This window comes from Physella acuta, unplaced genomic scaffold (genome assembly GCF_028476545.2).
Source record: "Physella acuta isolate Inbredline_101_S28 unplaced genomic scaffold, ASM2847654v3 ptg000544l, whole genome shotgun sequence".
NCBI lineage: Eukaryota > Metazoa > Mollusca > Gastropoda > Physidae > Physella > Physella acuta.
The window spans coordinates 422,053-443,608 of record NW_026732063.1 but is presented as its reverse complement, the minus strand read 5'-3'; the positions used below and the strand labels follow the sequence as shown (position 1 = coordinate 443,608).

The following is a 21,556-nucleotide window of genomic DNA, read 5'->3' as shown; positions in this document are numbered from 1 at the left end:
CTCTAGACAACATCAGCCGGCCACACGACTTAATGTAACTCTAGACAACATCAGCCGGTCACACGACTTAACTCTAGACAACATCAGCCGGCCACACGACTTAATGTAACTCTAGACAACATCAGCCGGTCACACGACTTAATGTAACTCTAGACAACATCAGCCGGCCACACGACTTAATGTAACTCTAGACAACATCAGCCGGTCACACGACATAATGTAACTCTAGACAACATCAGCCGGTCACACGACTTAATGTAACTCTAGACAACATCAGCCGGCCACACGACTTAATGTAACTCTAGACAACATCAGCCGGTCACACGACATAATGTAACTCTAGACAACATCAGCCGGTCACACGACTTAATGTAACTCTAGACAACATCAGCCGGCCACACGACTTAATGTAACTCTAGACAACATCAGAGCCACTGGAGAAATAATTTTAAAAAATATTGGTGTGTGTTGGTTTCAGAAAGCAAAAGAAAAACTCAACAGGAAATCATCACCTCATTTTTCTTGCTGTTGTATTTGATTCCTTCAGCTAATATCACGACAGTTCGATAGGAAATCATCCCCAAACATTTTATCTATTCTTCCTTCTCTTGTATTAGATTTATCTAGCCAATATCCAGAACGTTCGATAGAGAATAATCTCCGCTGTTTTATGATCATTTTCCCTGTCGTCCATTGACACAGTAGATTTATTTCAGTCAGCTTACACCGGCCATTTTATGTCGTCAGTTGTCTATATATCTCACTGTATCATTTTATGCCGTCAGTTGTCTATAGTATGTCTCACTGTATCATTTTATGCCGTCAGTTGTGTATAGCATGTCTCACTGTATCATTTTATGCCGTCAGTTGTGTATAGCATGTCTCACTGTATCATTTTATGCCGTCATTTGGCTATAGTATGTCTCACTGTATCATTTTATGCCGTCATTTGTCTATTGTAGCCCTCACTTGTCTATTCAACTCAAAAGAAGGTTTTATTCGATTGAACAAATGACCTCATCTTATTTTCTCTCTGTATCCCAGAATGTATTGCGTAATATTTAAATTGTTTCAAACATTGTCTACAAGTGTCCCATTTATCCCAGCATTGTTTGGTTTGTCTACACGCGTAGCCTGGTTTAACCTAGCCTGGTTTAACCTAGTCTGGTTTAACCTAGCCTTGTGTAGCCTGGTTTAACCTAGCCTGGTTTAGCCTGGTTTAATCTAGCCTTGTGTAGCCTGGTTTAACGTAGCCTTGTGTAGCCTGGTTTAACCTAGCCTGGTTTAACCTAGCCTGGTGTAGCCTGGTTTAACCTAGCCTTGTGTAGCCTGGTTTAACCTAGCCTTGTGTAGCCTGGTTTAACCTAGCCTGGTTTAGCCTGGTTTAATCTAGCCTTGTGTAGCCTGGTTTAACGTAGCCTTGTGTAGCCTGGTTTAACCTAGCCTGGTTTAGCCTGGTTTAATCTAGCCTGACGTAGCCTGGTTTAACGTAGCCTTGTATAGCCTGGTTTAACCTAGCCTGGTTTAGCCTGGTTTAATCTAGCCTTGTGTAGCCTGGTTTAACCTAGCCTGGTTTAACCTAGCCTGGTGTAGCCTGGTTTAACCTAGCCTTGTGTAGCCTGGTTTAACCTAGCCTGACGTAGCCTGGTTTAACCTAGCCTTGTGTAGCCTGGTTTAACCTAGCTTTGTATAGCCTGGTTTAACGTAGCGTTGTGTAGCCTGGTTTAACCTAGCCTGGTCTACCCTGGTTTAACCTAGCCTGGTCTAGCCTGGTTTAACCTAGCCTTGTGTAGCCTGGTTTAACCTAGCCTGCTGTAGCCAGTTTTAACCTAGCCTGATGTAGCCTGGTTTAACCTAGCCTGGTTTTAAGCTAGCCTGGTTTAACCTAGCCTGGTTTTAAGCTAGCCTTGTGTAGCCTGGTTTAACCTAGCCTGCTGTAGCCAGTTTTAACCTAGCCTGATGTAGCCTGGTTTAACCTAGCCTGGTTTTAAGCTAGCCTGGTTTAACCTAGCCTGGTTTTAAGCTAGCCTTGTGTAGCCTGGTTTAACCTAGCCTTGTGTAGCCTGGTTTAACCTAGCCTGCTTTAACCCAGCCTTGTGTAGCCTGGTTTAAGCTAGCCTGGAGTACCACAGATAATTTGAGCCTTGTGTCTGGAAGTGTTATCTCAGTGTTCCCGTTACTGATGACGTAACTTTACCGTAAACACTCGACACTTGGTCCTCACATACGGCCAAAATTTTATCGTCCAAGTTTTGGTTTGCTTGTAAACACGACGGCCGGCCTGACAAGCAGAGAATTAATTGGCCGGCCTGTGAAGTGAGCAGTTCATTACATGGGCGGTGTACGGCCCACATTGGGTGGACCAACAGAGGTGGCATTGATTGGTCCATCAGGGGTATCTTGGTCAGTTATTATGGCCCGTGTGTCAACTCAAGTTTTGGATCTTGGCCATTTGCTGTGACCCGTGTGTATTATTACAGATTTGAAACTCAAACCCCACATAATGCCACACATCTCCCCCACCACCACCACACAATGCCACACGTCTCCCCACACCACCACAACACAATGCCACACGTCTCCCCACACCACCACCACACAATGCCACACGTCTCCCCACACCACCACCACACAATGCCACACATCTCCCCCACTACCACCACACAATGCCACACATCTCCCCCACCACCACCACACAATGCCACACGTCTCCCCACACCACCACCACACAATGCCACACGTCTCCCCACACCACCACCACAATGCCACACGTCTCTCCCACACCACCACCACACAATGCCACACGTCTCCCCACACCACCACCACACAATGCCACACGTCTCCCCACACCACCACACAATGCCACACGTCTCCCCCACCACCACATATCTCCCACAGGGCACCACACGTCTCTTCCAATTATTGACAGCCCAGAGACTGCTCGCTCCAATTACCTTGGACATCACTTGTCTCAAAGTTTGTCACCACATCTTATGTGTGTGTGTGAGAGAGAAGAGGGGGTGGGGTCAGGTGGGGTGGGGAGGGGCTGTGTTCGTGTGATAGCCTCCCCTCGTGATAGTGCTGTAATGAGTAGCCTAATGTTTTAGTGGCTACCTGACAAGGGGTAGCTTAAAGCTGTAGCCTTTACTTTTCCAGCTGAACTTTTCTGTGTATTAATTTATATCAAACGTGGGCCGTTGGATAAAGCTAGTTTTATTTTCTTGATATGACCGTATAAATAAACAAACTGGCTGATTAAAGTTCACCTTTGATCTCCTTCACCCCCCCCCCCCCCTCAACCGGGAAACTGGGGTACACTACTTCACCTGCTCCGTGGATCGTCAGCTTCGAATTGGTACTCGACAGTCGGCGAATGTGTAGGGGTCCACCTGGGTCCGATATGTGTTCGATCGATGAGGATTATTTATGATTGATTGCCAAAGATTGTTGTTTTACCTATGTGGTTAGATGTCACGAAGACTGCCAGTATATCTCTAACAGAGCTGTAAAAACTAGGTAACGATCTGTCTTAAATTTTAGAAATATGAAACCCATTTAAGATCTTTTTTTTTAAAGATAGTTATCAGGTCTCCGAGATTTAAAATGTCAAAAAATCTGTCTTATATCTACTGTTATTGAGTTTACCAAGATATACTGATTTTGTACGACCCACATAAGCCCCCCACCCCCCTCTCCCTCCCCCTATGTAGGCGGCAATGATACACAATCCTCAAGCCTGAATAACACCCCTCCCCCCCCCCCCTAGTCTATAGAGTGCCTATTGTTCTTGCTGTAATTGTAACCTCGTGTCTGTTCATATGTCATGCTGCTAGACCCAATGTCCTTTTATCGGCCTGATTGTTACAAATAAGATAACCACACTCTGTTTGTCTTACTTGGTTTAACTGTTCTTGTGGCCTCGTATGGTCTAGCTGTGGCCTCGTATGGTCTAGCTGTGGCCTCGTATGGTCTAGCTGTGGCCTCGTATGGTCTAGCTGTGGCCTCGTATGGTCTAGCTGTGGCCTCGTATGGTCTAGCTGTGGCCTCGTATGGTCTAGCTGTGGCCTCGTATGGTCTAGCTGTGGCCTCGTATGGTCTAGCTGTGGCCTCGTATGGTCTAGCTGTGGCCTCTTATGGTCTAGCTGTGGCCTCGTATGGTCTAGCTGTGGCCTCGTATGGTCTAGCTGTGGCCTCGTATGGTCTAGCTGTGGCCTCGTATGGTCTAGCTGTGGCCTCGTATGGTCTAGCTGTGGCCTCGTATGGTCTAGCTGTGGCCTCGTATGGTCTAGCTGTGGCCTCTTATGGTCTAGCTGTGGCCTCGTATGGTCTAGCTGTGGCCTCGTATGGTCTAGCTGTGGCCTCGTATGGTCTAGCTGTGGCCTCGTATGGTCTAGCTGTGGCCTCGTATGGTCTAGCTGTGGCCTCGTATGGTCTAGCTGTGGCCTCGTATGGTCTAGCTGTGGCCTCGTATGGTCTAGCTGTGGCCTCGTATGGTCTAGCTGTGGCCTCGTATGGTCTAGCTGTGGCCTCGTATGGTCTAGCTGTGGCCTCGTATGGTCTAGCTGTGGCCTCGTATGGTCTAACTGTGGCCTCGTATGGTCTAGCTGTGGCCTCTTATGGTCTAGCTGTGGCCTCGTATGGTCTAGCTGTGGCCTCGTATGGTCTAGCTGTGGCCTCGTATGGTCTAGCTGTGGCCTCGTATGGTCTAGCTGTGGCCTCGTATGGTCTAGCTGTGGCCTCGTATGGTCTAGCTGTGGCCTCGTATGGTCTAGCAGTGGCCTCGTATGGTCTAGCTGTTCTTGTGGCCTCGTATGGTCTAGCTGTGGCCTCGTCTAGCTGTGGCCTCGTATGGTCTAGCTGTGGCCTCGTATGGTCTAGCTGTGGCCTCGTATGGTCTAGCTGTGGCCTCTTATGGTCTAGCTGTGGCCTCGTATGGTCTAGCTGTGGCCTCGTATGGTCTAGCTGTGGCCTCGTCTAGCTGTGGCCTCGTATGGTCTAGCTGTGGCCTCGTATGGTCTAGCTGTGGCCTCGTATGGTCTAGCTGTGGCCTCTTATGGTCTAGCTGTGGCCTCGTATGGTCTAGCTGTGGCCTCCTCTCAGTATTCCGTCGACAAAATGTCAGAGTGCACGTTATCGTAAGCACGGATGGGCTCCCCTGATCCTGCTTTCCCCCCCCCCCCCCCCCCCATGGTAGTTGTAGCCGTATGCGCATGATTTGTGTTCTTGGTAGTTTGATTGATATTCTTTGATCTCACTACTGTTTGACGACATGCCCTAATCTCACTACTGTTTGAACTAACCAACGTGTACAGACAGTTGAGCAGAATTAACACACACACTTATAAGCTTAGACGTGTCGGAAATGGCTGGGGTAGGTGAGGTGGGTCTGGACTGAGACGCGTCGGAAATGGCTGGGGTTGATGGGGGGGGGGGGTCTGGACTTAGACGTGCCGGATATGTTCGATTGTGGTGGTCCGGACTTTGATACAAATGTGAAGGGTTTGTGTTGGTTTTACTTCCCTGTTGGTTCGGTGTTCTACCGTTTGTCTTTTATCTTTTGTTATACTCCTATACTGGGGCCATCTACACTGACGGCCATCTACACTGACGGCCATCTACACTGACGGCCATCTACACTGACGGCCATCTACACTGACGGCCATCTACACTGACGGCCATCTACACTGACGGCCATCTACACTGACGGCCATCTACACTGACGGCCATCTACACTGACGGCCATCTACACTGACGGCCATCTACACTGACGGCCATCTACACTGACGGCCATCTACACTGACGGCCATCTACACTGACGGCCATCTACACTGACGGCCATCTACACTGACGGCCACTTACCTGCACCATATGTCTGATCTCGGCGCCCGTCGACCCTGATGACATTAACCCCTGGCAGTGACATCACATCGGGGGGGGGGGGGGGGTGGAGTGACAAGAAGCGGACCTCGCTGTTCAATTCTTCCAACACAACCTGCCACTATCTCAAGAAAAGATGTCGCGTTTCAGTTACGTCAATACCAATGTAGTCTTACATTATCAACATCAATGTTGTTGAAGGTTGCTGAAGACTCCACCCTTTGTTATTTGAATCTAGAGGTGACAAAATCGATACCCCCTTTCCCCTCCCCCCCCTTTCCCCCGCCCCGAGTGCTACTCTTCTATCTGGGTCAAGGCATTGCAACATAGCCGTTATCTCCAGTTTATTGTTGTAAGATAATGTCTTGGATTTAACGATCACAGTACAGACATGGTCTAGGTTTTTCTTGACAAACTTGTATGGTTGACGTAACTCATGAACTGAGCTTGTTACTTTAGTCACTGTCATGACTAGAAGCTGTCTAAATAAAGGACTGTTGGTGGTTGTTATTTAGTGGTTGTTTGATGGGGTTGTTACCTGGTTGTTATGTGAAGGTTGTCATCAGGTGGTTTTTTTATGTTTGTCATCTAGTTGTCTGATGGTTGTCATATATTTCTCACCGTTATGCCCTTACCCAACTAAAATCTATTTCTTTCTGCCCTATGGTGCCTCATCTCCTCAAGTCCGATAACTCACGGACCGAAACTCAAAAGTCATTAAAATTTGATGCGTCACTGCAAAGCCGTGGACGGCTGAATACTTAATCATTGGACGGCAGGAGAATGGACGCTTTAAAATTTCAAGAATAAATGTAGGCGGATGTCTAATAAATTGTGGACGGCCGACTAGAATCCCAGCCATGCTGCCATCTCCCCTCCACCCCCCTCCCGTGTGGTGAGCTAAGTCTAATTGATAGACGGCTTATTGTTTACTGGGGTCCTGCCAACTTAGACATATCGCCGGCCTGCGCTGAATTATTGATTGGCGCCAGTCTCGTCCATTTAGTTTCTCATCAAAATTTGACATTTGAAAGTAAAGAACCTATTTCCTTCTGGCACTCGAGCGGTTTAACTTGGTCTACCCTGAATGAGCCAAGGGGGCATCAACTTACCCGGGCACCTTTTAATTACGCGAGATTTGAAGAATGAAAGCACATGTAAACATCCACCTTCAACTTGCTTACAATTCAATTCGTATCGTAGTCATGGAAATAAGTCACTGTGAACGCGAGATTTGAAGAATGAAAGCACATGTAAATATCCACCTTCAACTTGCTTACAATTCAATTCGTATCGTAGTCATGGAAATAAGTCACTGTGAACGCGAGATTTGAAGAATGAAAGCACATGTAAATATCCACCTTCAACTTGCTTACAATTCAATTCGTATCGTAGTCATGGAAATAAGTCACTGTGAACGCGAGATTTGAAGAATGAAAGCACATGTAAATATCCACCTTCAACTTGCTTACAATTCAATTCGTATCGTAGTCATGGAAATAAGTCACTGTGAACGCGAGATTTGAAGAATGAAAGCACATGTAAATATCCACCTTCAACTTGCTTACAATTCAATTCGTATCGTAGTCATGGAAATAAGTCACTGTGAACGCGAGATTTGAAGAATGAAAGCACATGTAAATATCCACCTTTAACTTGCTTACAATTCAATTCGTATCGTAGTCATGGAAATAAGTCACTGTGAACGCGAGATTTGAAGAATGAAAGCACATGTAAATATCCACCTTCAACTTGCTTACAATTCAATTCGTATCGTAGTCATGGAAATAAGTCACTGTGAACGCGAGATTTGAAGAATGAAAGCACATGTAAATATCCACCTTCAACTTGCTTACAATTCAATTCGTATCGTAGTCATGGAAATAAGTCACTGTGAACGCGAGATTTGAAGAATGAAAGCACATGTAAATATCCACCTTCAACTTGCTTACAATTCAATTCGTATCGTAGTCATGGAAATAAGTCACTGTGAACGCGAGATTTGAAGAATGAAAGCACATGTAAATATCCACCTTCAACTTGCTTACAATTCAATTCGTATCGTAGTCATGGAAATAAGTCACTGTGAACGCGAGATTTGAAGAATGAAAGCACATGTAAATATCCACCTTCAACTTGCTTACAATTCAATTCGTATCGTAGTCATGGAAATTAGTCACTGTGAACGCGAGATTTGAAGAATGAAAGCACATGTAAATATCCACCTTCAACTTGCTTACAATTCAATTCGTATCGTAGTCATGGAAATAAGTCACGGTGAACGCGAGATTTGAAGAATGAAAGCACATGTAAATATCCACCTTCAACTTGCTTACAATTCAATTCGTATCGTAGTCATGGAAATAAGTCACTGTGAACGCGAGATTTGAAGAATGAAAGCACATGTAAATATCCACCTTCAACTTGCTTACAATTCAATTCGTATCGTAGTCATGGAAATAAGTCACTGTGAACGCGAGATTTGAAGAATGAAAGCACATGTAAATATCCACCTTCAACTTGCTTACAATTCAATTCGTATCGTAGTCATGGAAATAAGTCACTGTGAACGCGAGATTTGAAGAATGAAAGCACATGTAAATATCCACCTTCAACTTGCTTACAATTCAATTCGTATCGTAGTCATGGAAATTAGTCACTGTGAACGCGAGATTTGAAGAATGAAAGCACATGTAAATATCCACCTTCAACTTGCTTACAATTCAATTCGTATCGTAGTCATGGAAATTAGTCACTGTGAACGCGAGATTTGAAGAATGAAAGCACATGTAAATATCCACCTTCAACTTGCTTACAATTCAATTCGTATCGTAGTCATGGAAATAAGTCACTGTGAAGTGACCCCTCATTTCTCCCCCTCCCCCTAGATAAACCACTGAATATGAAACCAGCTGGTGCTTCACAAAACAGTTCCCGCGATGGGAGATGGTGACTGCACATTAGGACATTGACCTCTTTAGTTTGATGTTTTGTTCCGTTAGAACTCAAATCTCGGCACTGTTTCTGTTGGTCGCACGGCCTATGTTCCATTGGTCCCACGCCTATGATGTTTCTGTTGGTCGCACGGCCTATGTTGTTCCATTGGTCGCACGGCCTATGTTGTTCTGTTGGTCGCACGGCCTATTCGCACGGCCTATGTTGTTCCATTGGTCGCACACTGTTGTTCCATTGGTCGCACGGCCTATGTTGTTCCATTGGTCGCACGGCCTATGTTGTTCCACATTATAATTATTTAAAATAATTATTTGATACGAGCAGACCTGCGCCGTAAGCATACGCCGCTATTTAGTTATTTTCTACTTTTCAGTAGTTCATATAATTTGTGAATTCAACACTACCAATGCTGCGACTGAAAATAGTATGCTTTAAAACACTATCGGTCGCTCGTGAAGGACGATTATTCCCCCCCCCCCCCCCCCCTCCGCCTTGAAAAGATCAAGCAGAACTTATTACCTCCACTTAGTTTCAAATCGTTTAAAAACTAAATTATCTGCCCCTAATAGCCGTCACTACGGTTGTAAACATTCAGTTTGGGGATGGTAGCTATATGCCTAGAGAGCGGTGCAGTAACGGCGTGCGTTTACGTGGTGTCTGGCAGGGCCCCAATGAAGAGAGTTGTATATATATATATATATATATATATATATATATATATATATATATATATATATATATATATATATATATATATATATATATAATAGATTGGTTCTATCTGTAAATTATTTGATATTGTTCTATTTATGAAGTAGAACTTTGCCTACGCGAGATCTGTTTGATCAAAGACCTCAGATGTAAGCTGCAAGTTTTCTAGAGTAAACCTTCACTCTGTATGTCAACCAACTGATTTGATTAAACCCGAGCTACATTACACATGGAAATAACTCGTGAAATATTTAACACCACGTCATCTAAATACTTCTTGGCTCTGCGGCAAATATCGACCAAAGCAACCAGGTTTTCCCCTAGTCACCTATGTGATGACTTAACCGGCAAGTATCTCCCTACCTGTTTACCCAGGTATTTCATCCATCGATCACAGCCACATCGATCTATCACTGCGGGTAGGGTGACTAGATCCGTCATGACGTAGCTCAATTAAAGCCGTATTAACCAGCAATTTTCTTACTGTTATCAGTTGTCTCGTCAAAAATCATTGGCCTACTGTAACAACAGGCATGCGTGTATAATTGGTAGCTATCGACAGCTTGTTGCCAGAAGTAATTTGTGCAGGGCGTATACAATTGTGTTCTTAAAGCAAAAGAAACTATTTTTTCCCGTTCTTTTTTTAGACTATGTGTGAACGACGAACAAAGTGGCTTAATTTTACAGGGTGTAGTAGAACTGGGATTTTAATGCAGATATCTGCTCTTTGATCTGTGTGGCCCAGGGTTTTAGCTCTTTGATCTGTGTGGTCCTGGGTTTTAGCTCTTTGATCTGTGTGGCCCAGGGTTTTAGCTCTTTGATCTGTGTGGCCCTGGGTTTTAGCTCTTTGATCTGTGTGGCCCTGGGTTTTAGCTCTTTGATCTGTGTGGCCCTGGGTTTTAGCTCTTTGATCTGTGTGGCCCTGGGTTTTAGCTCTTAGATCTGTGTGTTTAGCTCTTTGATCTGTGTGGCCCTGGGTTTTAGCTCTTTGATCTGTGTGGTCCTGGGTTTTAGCTCTTTGATCTGTGTGGCCCAGGGTTTTAGCTCTTTGATCTGTGTGGCCCTGGGTTTTAGCTCTTTGATCTGTGTGGCCCTGGGTTTTAGCTCTTTGATCTGTGTGGCCCTGGGTTTTAGCTCTTTGATCTGTGTAACCCTGGGTTTTAGCTCTTAGATCTGTGTGTTTAGCTCTTTGATCTGTGTGGCCCTGGGTTTTAGCTCTTTGATCTGTGTGGCCCTGGGTTTTAGCTCTTTGATCTGTGTGGCCCTGGGTTTTAGCTCTTTGATCTGTGTGGCCCTGGGTTTTAGCTCTTTGATCTGTGTGGCCCTGGGTTTTAGCTCTTAGATCTGTGTGTTTAGCTCTTTGATCTGTGTGGCCCTGGGTTTTAGCTCTTTGATCTGTGTGGCCCTGGGTTTTAGCTCTTAGATCTGTGTGTTTAGCTCTTTGATCTGTGTGGCCCTGGGTTTTAGCTCTTTGATCTGTGTGGCCCTGGGTTTTAGCTCTTAGATCTGTGTGTTTAGCTCTTTGATCCGTGTGGCCCTGGGTTTTAGCTCTTTGATCTGTGTGGCCCTGGGTTTTAGCTCTTTGATCTGTGTGGCCCTGGGTTTTAGCTCTTAGATCTGTGTGTTTAGCTCTTTGATCTGTGTGGTCCTGGGTTTTAGCTCTTTGATCCGTGTGGCCCTGGGTTTTAGCTCTTTGATCTGTGTGGCCCTGGGTTTTAGCTCTTTGATCTGTGTGGCCCTGGGTTTTAGCTCTTAGATCTGTGTGTTTAGCTCTTTGATCTGTGTGGCCCTGGGTTTTAGCTCTTTGATCTGTGTGGCCCTGGGTTTTAGCTCTTAGATCTGTGTGTTTAGCTCTTTGATCTGTGTGGCCCTGGGTTTTAGCTCTTTGATCTGTGTGGCCCTGGGTTTTAGCTCTTAGATCTGTGTGTTTAGCTCTTTGATCCGTGTGGCCCTGGGTTTTAGCTCTTTGATCTGTGTGGCCCTGGGTTTTAGCTCTTTGATCTGTGTGGCCCTGGGTTTTAGCTCTTAGATCTGTGTGTTTAGCTCTTTGATCCGTGTGGCCCTGGGTTTTAGCTCTTTGATCTGTGTGGCCCTGGGTTTTAGCTCTTTGATCTGTGTGGCCCTGGGTTTTAGCTCTTTGATCTGTGTGGTCCTGGGTTTTAGCTCTTTGATCCGTGTGGCCCTGGGTTTTAGCTCTTTGATCTGTGTGGCCCTGGGTTTTAGCTCTTTGATCTGTGTGGCCCTGGGTTTTAGCTCTTAGATCTGTGTGTTTAGCTCTTTGATCTGAGTGGCCCTGGGTTTTAGCTCTTTGATCTGTGTGGCCCTGGGTTTTAGCTCTTAGATCTGTGTGTTTAGCTCTTTGATCTGTGTGGCTCTGGGTTTTAGCTCTTTGATCTGTGTGGCCCTGGGTTTTAGCTCTTTGATCTGTGTGGCCCTGGGTTTTAGCTCTTTGATCTGTGTGGCCCTGGGTTTTAGCTCTTAGATCTGTGTGTTTAGCTCTTTGATCTGTGTGGCCCTGGGTTTTAGCTCTTTGATCTGTGTGGCCCTGGGTTTTAGCTCTTTGATCTGTGTGGCCGTGGGTTTTAGCTCTTTGATCTGTGTGGCCCTGGGTTTTAGCTCTTTGATCTGTGTGGCCCTGGGTTTTAGCTCTTTGATCTGTGTGGCCCTGGGTTTTAGCTCTTTGATCTGTGTGGCCCTGGGTTTTAGCTCTTTGATCTGTGTGGCCCTGGGTTTTAGCTCTTTGATCTGTGTGGCCCAGGGTTTTAGCTCTTTGATCTGTGTGGCCCTGGGTTTTAGCTCTTTGATCTGTGTGGCCCTGGGTTTTAGCTCTTTGATCTGTGTGGCCCTGGGTTTTAGCTCTTTGATCTGTGTGGCCCTGGGTTTTAGCTCTTTGATCTGTGTGTTTAGCTCTTTGATCTGTGTGGCTCTGGGTTTTAGCTCTTTGATCTGTGTGGCCCTGGGTTTTAGCTCTTTGATCTGTGTGGCCCTGGGTTTTAGCTCTTTGATCTGTGTGGCCCTGGGTTTTAGCTCTTAGATCTGTGTGTTTAGCTCTTTGATCTGTGTGGCCCTGGGTTTTAGCTCTTTGATCTGTGTGGCCCTGGGTTTTAGCTCTTTGATCTGTGTGGCCCTGGGTTTTAGCTCTTTGATCTGTGTGGCCCTGGGTTTTAGCTCTTTGATCTGTGTGGCCCTGGGTTTTAGCTCTTTGATCTGTGTGGTCCTGGGTTTTAGCTCTTTGATCTGTGTGGCCCTGGGTTTTAGCTCTTTGATCTGTGTGGCCCTGGGTTTTAGCTCTTTGATCTGTGTGGCCCTGGGTTTTAGCTCTTTGATCTGTGTGGCCCTGGGTTTTAGCTCTTTGATCTGTGTGGCCCTGGGTTTTAGCTCTTTGATCTGTGTGGCCCTGGGTTTTAGCTCTTTGATCTGTGTGGCCCTGGGTCTTAGATTCGTGTATGCAGAGGCGTAGCGACCTCATCCGGCGCCCGGGCGGACTATCAATTTTGCGCCCCCCCCCCCCCCCCCATTTATATATATAGTTTTTCCTGTCTGCGAAAAAGACCTCCCCCCCCCCTAAGTTGGAAAGGTTTTTAGCGCTTCTTACCAGTTACTATCCTGAAACAATTTCAATTTCGGTGTCACAAAGTTGTTAAATCAGTGTGTGGAGCCTTGTAGTCCCATTAAGGTCGGCGCCCGGGGCGGCCGCCCCACCCGCCCTCCCCTAGCTACGCCTCTGCGTGCATGGGGCAGATATTCTCACTAACATATCACAGAGTGGGACCTTCACGATGGTAGCCACACCTGTTGTTAATCCACACGTTAATCTGAATTATCACGTGTTAGATGTCAGCTCATTTCTACACCTGTTGTTAATCCGCCAGTTATCATCACGTGTTGGATGCTATCCCTCTCCCTACACCTGTTGTTAATCCGCCAGTTAATCATCACGTGTTGAATGCTATCCCTCTCCCTACACCTGTTGTTAATCCGTCACTTATCCTAGCCGTTAAAACCTACTCGACCTATTCGATTGCTAGTGTTGCTGTTGTTTTGATGATCCAGCCCTAAGCTAGTGTATTTTAATCGTATCTTGTAGTTTTTGTATACGTGTATCTAGTGCATCTATTACAACTCATCAAAACGTTCTATACGCTGAATGCTGAATTGTTGAGCTGAGACAGCTTGAAATGTTACTAAAGTAAACATGTATTTGACAAGAAAACACACCAAGGGGTCAGTGGCTACACATGTGACAGTTAATTGGGTCAGTGACTACACATGTGTCGATAGTTAGACTGTTCTAGAACACACCACGGGGTCAGTAGTTACACATGTGTCGACAGTTTGACTGTTCTAGAACACACCACGGGGTCAGTGAGTACACATGTTGGCCGCAGCCCGTTTATTCATACATTGACTCATCTACCTAGTGCAACAGCTTGTTCAATTCTCTGTTCAATATGACATTATACAACAGTTTGTTCTGTCATCTATTTTATCACCTGTTGTATCTTAGTTTCTGTCGTCTATTGTATCATTCCTTGTATCATATGTTCCATTGTATTAACCGTAATATCATGTTCTATTATCTGGTGTATCATCTGTTGTATTATCTGTTGTATCATCTGTTTTGTCATCTATTGTATCATCTATTGTATCATCTATGGTATCATCTGTTGTATTATCTGTTTAAAACCTGAGACTCTGGGAATGTTCCCCAACTAATTACAAACTTCCATCTGAATCATAATTTCTTTTCGATTGTTTGTGGTTAATTATTGTTACCCACTCTTTAACTAGCAGTTGAATTCAAACTTTATACGTGATAGCGCAAAGTTATGTTAATTTTCAATTAAATCTTAAAAACGGCATGTTCTATTTAAGTTATATTCTCTAACAATAAATGAGATGTCCAGCCAGTGCGGCTAGCTATCGGTCAGTGGAACTCGTGTTCACCAATGGTGTTTTAGACCCCAGAACGACTTTAAAAGGTGGTTTATATTGGTGGTCACGTGTGTTGGTGTCGCGTGGGTGGGTATGGCCATCGAAGCGTGACTAGAGATTCCTGTCAATAAACTTTCCTGGTTCCACCTCATTTGTTTACACCTTACCTGCCCCCCCCCCTCCCCTGTACTCACGTGCATGTTTGTTGTGTTACCTGATATCTTATCTAGACGAAGCTTCACCTGCACAGTTCCACTAAGATCGGAATGTTCTGTCTTATCCAGCCCACATGACACGACGTCATGTTGTTTTCTTCTGGCTAAAAATAGATCGTTGTTTGTTGTTCTTTTTAAATGTCTGCCAGTTGCCCTGTTTGATCAAGTAAAAAAAAAACTAATCCATAGCGTCATCTTACCAAACGGGTGCACCTAATGTGGATCACTGGGTGTTTAATCCTACAGCGGTCGTTACCCTCGGGTTACACCAGACATGTTAGACATATGGTGCGGAATGTTAAACCACATCCTACCGCAGTATCATACCCCTGTAGCTAGCCATTTGTTTGTGTGATGGTAGACATAGAGGTGCGGAATGTTAAACCACATCCTACCGCAGTATCATACCCCTGTAGCTAGCCATTTGGTTGTGTGATGGTAGACATATAGGTGCGGAATGTTAAACCACATCCTACCGCAGTATCATACCCCTGTAGCTAGCCATTTGTTTGTGTGATGGTAGACATATGGGTGCGGAATGTTAAACCACATCCTACCGCAGTATCATACCCCTGTAGCTAGCCATTTGTTTGTGTGATGGTAGACATATAGGTGCGGAATGTTAAACCACATCCTACCGCAGTATCATACCCCTGTAGCTAGCCATTTGTTTGTGTGATGGTAGACATATAGGTGCGGAATGTTAAACCACATCCTACCGCAGTATCATACCCCTGTAGCTAGCCATTTGTTTGTGTGATGGTAGACATATAGGTGCGGAATGTTAAACCACATCCTACCGCAGTATCATACCCCTGTAGCTAGCCATTTGTTTGTGTGATGGTAGACATAGAGGTGCGGAATGTTAAACCACATCCTACCGCAGTATCATACCCCTGTAGCTAGCCATTTGGTTGTGTGATGGTAGACATAGAGGTGCGGAATGTTAAACCACATCCTACCGCAGTATCATACCCCTGTAGCTAGCCATTTGGTTGTGTGATGGTAGACATATAGGTGGGGAATGTTAAACCACATCCTACCGCAGTATCATACCCCTGTAGCTAGCCATTTGGTTGTGTGATGGTAGACATATAGGTGGGGAATGTTAAACCACATCCTACCGCAGTATCATACCCCTGTAGCTAGCCATTTGGTTGTGTGATGGTAGACATATAGGTGGGGAATGTTAAACCACATCCTACCGCAGTATCATACCCCTGTAGCTAGCCATTTGGTTGTGTGATGGTAGACATATAGGTGAGGAATGTTAAACCACATCCTACCGCAGTATCATACCCCTGTAGCTAGCCATTTGGTTGTGTGATGGTAGACATATAGGTGAGGAATGTTAAACCACATCCTACCGCAGTATCATACCCCTGTAGCTAGCCATTTGTTTGTGTGATGGTAGACATAGAGGTGCGGAATGTTAAACCACATCCTACCGCAGTATCATACCCCTGTAGCTAGCCATTTGTTTGTGTGATGGTAGACATACAGGTGGGGAATGTTAAACCACATCCTACCGCAGTATCATACCCCTGTAGCTAGCCATTTGTTTGTGTGATGGTAGACATAGAGGTGGGGAATGTTAAACCACATCCTACCGCAGTATCATACCCCTGTAGCTAGCCATTTGTTTGTGTGATGGTAGACATAGAGGTGGGGAATGTTAAACCACATCCTACCGCAGTATCATACCCCTGTAGCTAGCCATTTGTTTGTGTGATGGTAGACATAGAGGTGCGGAATGTTAAACCACATCCTACCGCAGTATCATACCCCTGTAGCTAGCCATTTGTTTGTGTGATGGTAGACATATAGGTGCGGAATGTTAAACCACATCCTACCGCAGTATCATACCCCTGTAGCTAGCCATTTGTTTGTGTGATGGTAGACATAGAGGTGGGGAATGTTAAACCACATCCTACCGCAGTATCATACCCCTGTAGCTAGCCATTTGTTTGTGTGATGGTAGACATAGAGGTGGGGAATGTTAAACCACATCCTACCGCAGTATCATACCCCTGTAGCTAGCCATTTGTTTGTGTGATGGTAGACATAGAGGTGCGGAATGTTAAACCACATCCTACCGCAGTATCATACCCCTGTAGCTAGCCATTTGTTTGTGTGATGGTAGACATAGAGGTGCGGAATGTTAAACCACATCCTACCACAGTATCATACCCCTGTAGCTAGCCATTTGTTTGTGTGATGGTAGACATAGAGGTGGGGAATGTTAAACCACATCCTACCGCAGTATCATACCCCTGTAGCTAGCCATTTGTTTGTGTGATGGTAGACATAGAGGTGGGGAATGTTAAACCACATCCTACCGCAGTATCATACCCCTGTAGCTAGCCATTTGTTTGTGTGATGGTAGACATAGAGGTGCGGAATGTTAAACCACATCCTACCGCAGTATCATACCCCTGTAGCTAGCCATTTGTTTGTGTGATGGTAGACATAGAGGTGCGGAATGTTAAACCACATCCTACCGCAGTATCATACCCCTGTAGCTAGCCATTTGTTTGTGTGATGGTAGACATAGAGGTGCGGAATGTTAAACCACATCCTACCGCAGTATCATACCCCTGTAGCTAGCCATTTGTTTGTGTGATGGTAGACATAGAGGTGCGGAATGTTAAACCACATCCTACCGCAGTATCATACCCCTGTAGCTAGCCATTTGTTTGTGTGATGGTAGACATAGAGGTGCGGAATGTTAAACCACATCCTACCGCAGTATCATACCCCTGTAGCTAGCCATTTGTTTGTGTGATGGTAGACATAGAGGTGCGGAATGTTAAACCACATCCTACCGCAGTATCATACCCCTGTAGCTAGCCATTTGTTTGTGTGATGGTAGACATAGAGGTGCGGAATGTTAAACCACATCCTACCGCAGTATCATACCCCTGTAGCTAGCCATTTGTTTGTGTGATGGTAGACATAGAGGTGCGGAATGTTAAACCACATCCTACCGCTGTATCATACCGCTGTAGCTAGCCATTTGTTTGTGTGATGGTAGACATAGAGGTGCGGAATGTTAAACCACATCCTACCACAGTATCATACCCCTGTAGCTAGCCATTTGTTTGTGTGATGGTAGACATATAGGTGCGGAATGTTAAACCACATCCTTACGCAGTATCATACCCCTGTAGCTAGCCATTTGTTTGTGTGATGGTAGACATATAGGTGCGGAATGTTAAACTACATCCTACCACAGTATCATACCCCTGTAGCTAGCCATTTGTTTGTGTGATGGTAGACATAGAGGTGCGGAATGTTAAACCACATCCTACCGCAGTATCATACCCCTGTAGCTAGCCATTTGTTTGTGTGATGGTAGACATAGAGGTGCGGAATGTTAAAACACATCCTACCACAGTATCATACCCCTGTAGCTAGCCATTTGTTTGTGTGATGGTAGACATATAGGTGCGGAATGTTAAACCACATCCTTACGCAGTATCATACCCCTGTAGCTAGCCATTTGTTTGTGTGATGGTAGACATATAGGTGCGGAATGTTAAACCACATCCTACCACAGTATCATACCCCTGTAGCTAGCCATTTGTTTGTGTGATGGTAGACATAGAGGTGCGGAATGTTAAACCACATCCTACCGCAGTATCATACCCCTGTAGCTAGCCATTTGTTTGTGTGATGGTAGACATAGAGGTGCGGAATGTTAAAACACATCCTACCACAGTATCATACCCCTGTAGCTAGCCATTTGTTTGTGTGATGGTAGACATATAGGTGCGGAATGTTAAACCACATCCTTACGCAGTATCATACCCCTGTAGCTAGCCATTTGTTTGTGTGATGGTAGACATATAGGTGCGGAATGTTAAACCACATCCTTACGCAGTATCATACCCCTGTAGCTAGCCATTTGTTTGTGTGATGGTAGACATATAGGTGCGGAATGTTAAACCACATCCTTACGCAGTATCATACCCCTGTAGCTAGCCATTTGTTTGTGTGATGGTAGACATATAGGTGCGGAATGTTAAATCACATCCTACCGCAGTATCATACCCCTGTAGCTAGCCATTTGTTTGTGTGATGGTAGACATATAGGTGCGGAATGTTAAACCACATCCTACCGCAGTATCATACCCCTGTAGCTATCATTTGTTTGTGTGATGGTAGACATATAGGTGCGGAATGTTAAACCACATCCTACCGCAGTATCATACCCCTGTAGCTAGCCATTTGTTTGTGTGATGGTAGATATATATGTGCGGAATGTTAAACCACATCCTACCGCAGTATCATACCCCTGTAGCTAGCCATTTGTTTGTGTGATGGTAGACATATGGGTGCGGAATGTTAAACCACATCCTACCGCAGTATCATACCCCTGTAGCTAGCCATTTGTTTGTGTGATGGTAGACATATAGGTGCGGAATGTTAAACCACATCCTACCGCAGTATCATACCCCTGTAGCTAGCCATTTGTTTGTGTGATGGTAGACATATAGGTGCGGAATGTTAAACCACATCCTACCGCAGTATCATACCCCTGTAGCTAGCCATTTGTTTGTGTGATGGTAGACATATAGGTGCGGAATGTTAAACCACATCCTACCGCAGTATCATACCCCTGTAGCTAGCCATTTGTTTGTGTGATGGTAGACATATAGGTGCGGAATGTTAAACCACATCCTACCGCAGTATCATACCCCTGTAGCTAGCCATTTGTTTGTGTGATGGTAGACATATAGGTGCGGAATGTTAAACCACATCCTTACGCAGTATCATACCCTTGTAGCTAGCCATTTGTTCGACTTTCATCCTTTAAATCAGGATCCTGGCTAGATTGTCAAGACCTTTTAATAACAATCATAAAACTTCTCTTTAAGTTGATATTAAAATTGTTGGCTAAAGCTTAGATCAAACACTGTCGCTGGCAGGCTTGATGTGGTAATGTTAGATCGATAGATGTGATTTATTAGAGACCAAAGTGCACAGTTTTATTGATTGGGCTACAGGTTATTGGGGATGTTTTAGTTAACAGCGAGTATGTGGGTCCACGGCAGGTCATTATGTTGGTCGGGTCACTTCACTGACAGCAGGTCACTTTGTTGGTCGGGTCATTTTACTGGCGGCAGGTCACTTCACTGACAGGTCACTTCATGACAGCATGTCACTTCACTGACAGGTCACTTCACTGACCGCAGGTCACCTCACTGACAGCAGGTCTCTTCATGACAGCAGGTCACTTCACTGACAGGTCACTTCACTGACCGCAAGTCACTTGACTGACAGTAGGTCACTTCATTGACAGCAGGTCACCTCACTGACAGCAGGTCACTTCATGACAGAATGACAGCAGGTCACATCACTGACAGCAGGTCACTTCACTGACAACAGGTCACTTCACTGACCGCAGGTCACCTCACTGACAGCAGGTCACTTCACTGACAGGTCACTTCACTGACCGCAAGTCACTTGACTGACAGTAGGTCACTTCACTGACAGCAGGTCACTTCACTGACAACAGGTCACTTTGTTGGCCTGGTCACTTCACTGACAGCAGGTCACTTCACTGACAACAGGTCACTTTGTTGGCCTGGTCACTTCACTGACAGCAGGTCACTTCACTGACCGCAGGTCACTTCACTGACAGCAGGTCTCTTCATGACAGCAGGTCAATTCACTGACAGGTCACTTCACTGACCGCAGGTCACTTCACTGACCGCAAGTCACTTGACTGACAGTAGGTCACTTCACTGACAACATGTCACTTTGTTGGCCGGGTCATTTCACTGACAGCAGGTCACTTCACTGACAGGTCACTTCACTGACAACAGGTCAATTTACTGAAAGTTGGACACTTTACTGACAGCAGGTCACTTCACTGACAGCAGGTCACTTCACTGACAGGTCACTTCACTGACAACAGGTCAATTTACTGAAAGTTGGACACTTTACTGACAGCAGGTCACTTCACTGACAGCAGGTCACTTCACTGACAGGTCACTTCACTGACAACAGGTCAATTTACTGAAAGTTGGACACTTTACTGACAGCAGGTCACTTCACTGACAACAGGTCACTGTCACTTCCGGAGTGAGTCAAGAGTTTGGCCAGCAGTTATTGTGCTCCAGTACAAGTGTGTTGTGTGTATGTGTCACTCCTATGGTACGTAGTGTTGTGTGTATGTGTCACTCCCATGGTACAAAGTGTTGTGTGTATGTGTCACTCCCATGGTACGTAGTGTTGTGTGTGTGTCACTCCCACGGTACGTAGTGTTGTGTGTGTGTCACTCCAAAGGTACCTAGTGTTGTGTGTATGTGTCACTCCCATGGTACGTAGTGTTGTGTGTATGTGTCACTCCCATGGTACTTAATGTTGTGTGTATGTGTCACTCCCATGGTACGTAGTGTTGTGTGTATGTGTCACTCCCATGGTACCTAGTGTTGTGTGTATGTGTCACTCCCATGGTACCTAGTGTTGTGTGTATGTGTCACTCCCATGGTACGTAGTGTTGTGTGTATGTGTCACTCCCATGGTACGTAGTGTTGTGTATGTGTCACTCCCATGGTACGTAGTGTTGTGTGTATGTGTCACTCCCATGGTACGTAGTGTTGTGTGTATGTGTCACTCCCATGGTACCTAGTGTTGTGTGTATGTGTCACTCCCATGGTACCTAGTGTTGTGTGTATGTGTCACTCCCATGGTACGTAGTGTTGTGTGTATGTGTCACTCCCATGGTACGTAGTGTTGTGTATGTGTCACTCCCATGGTACCTAGTGTTGTGTGTATGTGTCACTCCCATGGTACCTAGTGTTGTGTATGTGTCACTCCCATGGTACCTAGTGTTGTGTGTATGTGTCACTCCC

At 45.4% G+C, this 21,556-nt stretch overlaps 2 protein-coding genes across 2 annotated transcripts in view; one reads left to right on the top strand and one right to left on the bottom strand.

Moving 5' to 3' along the window:
* The window catches only part of LOC131946073 (exopolyphosphatase PRUNE1-like), a 110,450-nt gene that overhangs the window by 7,956 nt on the left and 80,938 nt on the right, over positions 1-21,556 (top strand). The window lies entirely within an intron of this gene.
* LOC131946077 (uncharacterized) lies at positions 10,187-13,012 on the bottom strand. Its single transcript, XM_059306717.1, has one exon. It carries the CDS (start codon positions 13,010-13,012, stop codon positions 10,187-10,189), a length of 2,826 nt encoding a protein of 941 aa, XP_059162700.1.

Coding starts and splice junctions, on each gene's coding strand:
- LOC131946077 (XM_059306717.1), bottom strand. CDS start 13,012: ATGAGGTCGCTACGCCTCTGCATACACGAATCTAAGACCCAGGGCCAC.